The sequence below is a fragment of the Nicotiana tabacum genome, chromosome 15 (genome assembly GCF_000715075.1).
Source record: "Nicotiana tabacum cultivar K326 chromosome 15, ASM71507v2, whole genome shotgun sequence".
Lineage (NCBI taxonomy): Eukaryota > Viridiplantae > Streptophyta > Magnoliopsida > Solanales > Solanaceae > Nicotiana > Nicotiana tabacum.
Genome location: NC_134094.1, coordinates 113,528,334 through 113,530,380, shown reverse-complemented (window position 1 = coordinate 113,530,380; position 2,047 = coordinate 113,528,334). Strand labels below are relative to the sequence as shown.

The 2,047-nt window shown below is 38.5% G+C and overlaps 1 protein-coding gene across 1 annotated transcript; it reads right to left on the bottom strand.

The window, feature by feature from the left end:
- Window positions 1-380: 380 nt before the first annotated feature.
- LOC107808098 (uncharacterized) lies at window positions 381-1,189 on the bottom strand. Its single transcript, XM_075231721.1, has 2 exons — window positions 1,058-1,189; window positions 381-971 (listed from the first exon to the last, which is right to left on the bottom strand). Exons 1-2 carry the CDS (start codon window positions 1,187-1,189, stop codon window positions 381-383), a joined length of 723 nt encoding a protein of 240 aa, XP_075087822.1.
- Window positions 1,190-2,047: the final 858 nt, after the last annotated feature.

The following is a 2,047-nucleotide window of genomic DNA, read 5'->3' as shown; positions in this document are numbered from 1 at the left end:
CTTATTAAAAATGTCTGTTACTATTAGTTGTTAATTTTCATGTTTTTTATTTCTTTTCCGCAAGTGTTAGGCTTACCTAGTCGTAAAGACTAGGTGTCGCCACGACGATTCACGGAGGGAGAGTTTGGGTCGTGACACCTAAGAAACTCTAGCACTGCTTGACTTACTTCTCCACCCACAATAGGCATAGCATCTCTGAAGAATCCACTACCATAACCATCAGGGCTTGGACTCTTGTTCGCATTGATACCCATCATTGCATTCTTAACTTCGTTCCTAGTGTATGGATCAAGTAAATCAAGTTGATGCTGAGGAATTAGTTTATGTCCACCCTCATTGCTTTCCCACTAATTCGTTATAGAACTGCACAAATATCTCAGCTATGAATCATTCTGCAGTTTTGAACTTGCATCATGTAATCGAGTGACTGCTTGTACTAATTTCTTGTGTTTGATCACAGAAATGAAGTACCAAGTGTTATCATCCCCTAAACTTATCCAGGTATCCTTGCTCCTCTGTTGGAGGAACACCTCTGCTAAGTAGTTGGACCTCTTGAACTTTGCCCCTAGTATCCTTTCTTCTTGTTGTAACTTTGTATCCATAGGATTCTGTTGAAGCAATTCTTGGCTCCTCAATAAGTTTGCTCTATCAGTAGCTATCACTGTCACTATATTGGTGAAAATTTTCTTATACAAGGTCTGCTGTTTTAGTTTTTTCACAACTTGAAACATTTTCCATTCTTCAATGTTCTGGTTCCATCCATCTTCTACTATTTCCAGAAACTGGGGATGAGCACTCCATGCATTGCAATATTTAAAATCCATCTTCCTCTTAATCAAATGATGCATTAATGTTACCTGATGATTACTCACCCCTTCTGGCAAGAATTTAGCTCTACAATCTATCATGTTGTCCATCCATTCTCCATTCACAAATACCCAATCAATTCTAGAAAATATCCTGCCATTTTTCTGTTTGTCATTCCATGTATAAGAGAACTACCATTAGGAAGTTCTACAAGTCTATTCAAATCTAAGCGTTCTTGAAAATCTATAACCTCGGATATAGTAACTAGGTTGCCCCCTTGTCTGTCCTCTATGTGTAACACAAAGTTGAAGTCCCCTAAAACTATCCATGGTTTTAGCATTGCCACTAATACCTGATTCAAATACTCCAAGAGTTCCTTCATTTTTTCCTTTAGATTGTAGGCATATATAAATATAGCCAGAAAATCCAATTGCATAGGTATGTATCTCACTCGACACTTATTGCTTGAGCATTCTCACTAAGAACATATATATTATATAAATTCTCCCTCCATACCAGTCATATCCTCCCATTATTGTGCTCCCTCAAATTTGTTATACACTCCCACCCACCAAATAGCTTACTGGCCACTGTATCAATCTTATTAAATTTTATTTTAGTCTCCAATAGGCCAATTAATCATACAGCAAGCTCATTGCAGAGGAGTTTTACTTCATTCTGCTTAGTGAGGTCATTCAGGCCTCTAATATTCCAAGAAAGAATATTAACCATCCCCCTCAGGGAGAGATGATGGTGCACCCACATTCCATGTACTCCCCACGATATTATCATCCCCCTCCTTCCCCATTGGCTGAAAGGAATTTGTAATGGTCACTACATCGTTTACTACCATAGGAGCACAATAACCATTTTGTGTCTTTAGTAGTTGATTCCAACCTCCGCCATGAGCCCTTATGTTCCTCCCTACCTCTTGTACTTGGTTAACAAGATTAGTACTCTGAGTATTGCCATGTGCACCTCTAGAAGTACCCTCCTTATGCATCTGATTATTGTTATTGGTCTCCACGGGAACAATCATAAGATTGCCATCAACTTGTATAGCTTCACAAACCTCTTTCATGTTATCATTATGCCTCCTACAACTATTTTCAATATGTCCATATTTATGACATACCTCACATATAGTTGGCTTCCAATTGTAGGTCACCTTCTGTTCAATGACCTCCCTTCTTTCATTTCTGAAGTATACAACCTCTGGAAATTGATCTCCCACCTTTAC

Excerpts from the sequence above, each read along its gene's own strand:
- LOC107808098 (XM_075231721.1), bottom strand. The coding sequence starts at position 1,189 with ATGAAGGAACTCTTGGAGTATTTGAATCAGGTATTAGTGGCAATGCTA. Across the intron at positions 972-1,057 it reads ACCTAGTTACTATATCCGAG|AAAAATGGCAGGATATTTTC; the intron begins GTTATAGATTTT and ends AATGACAAACAG.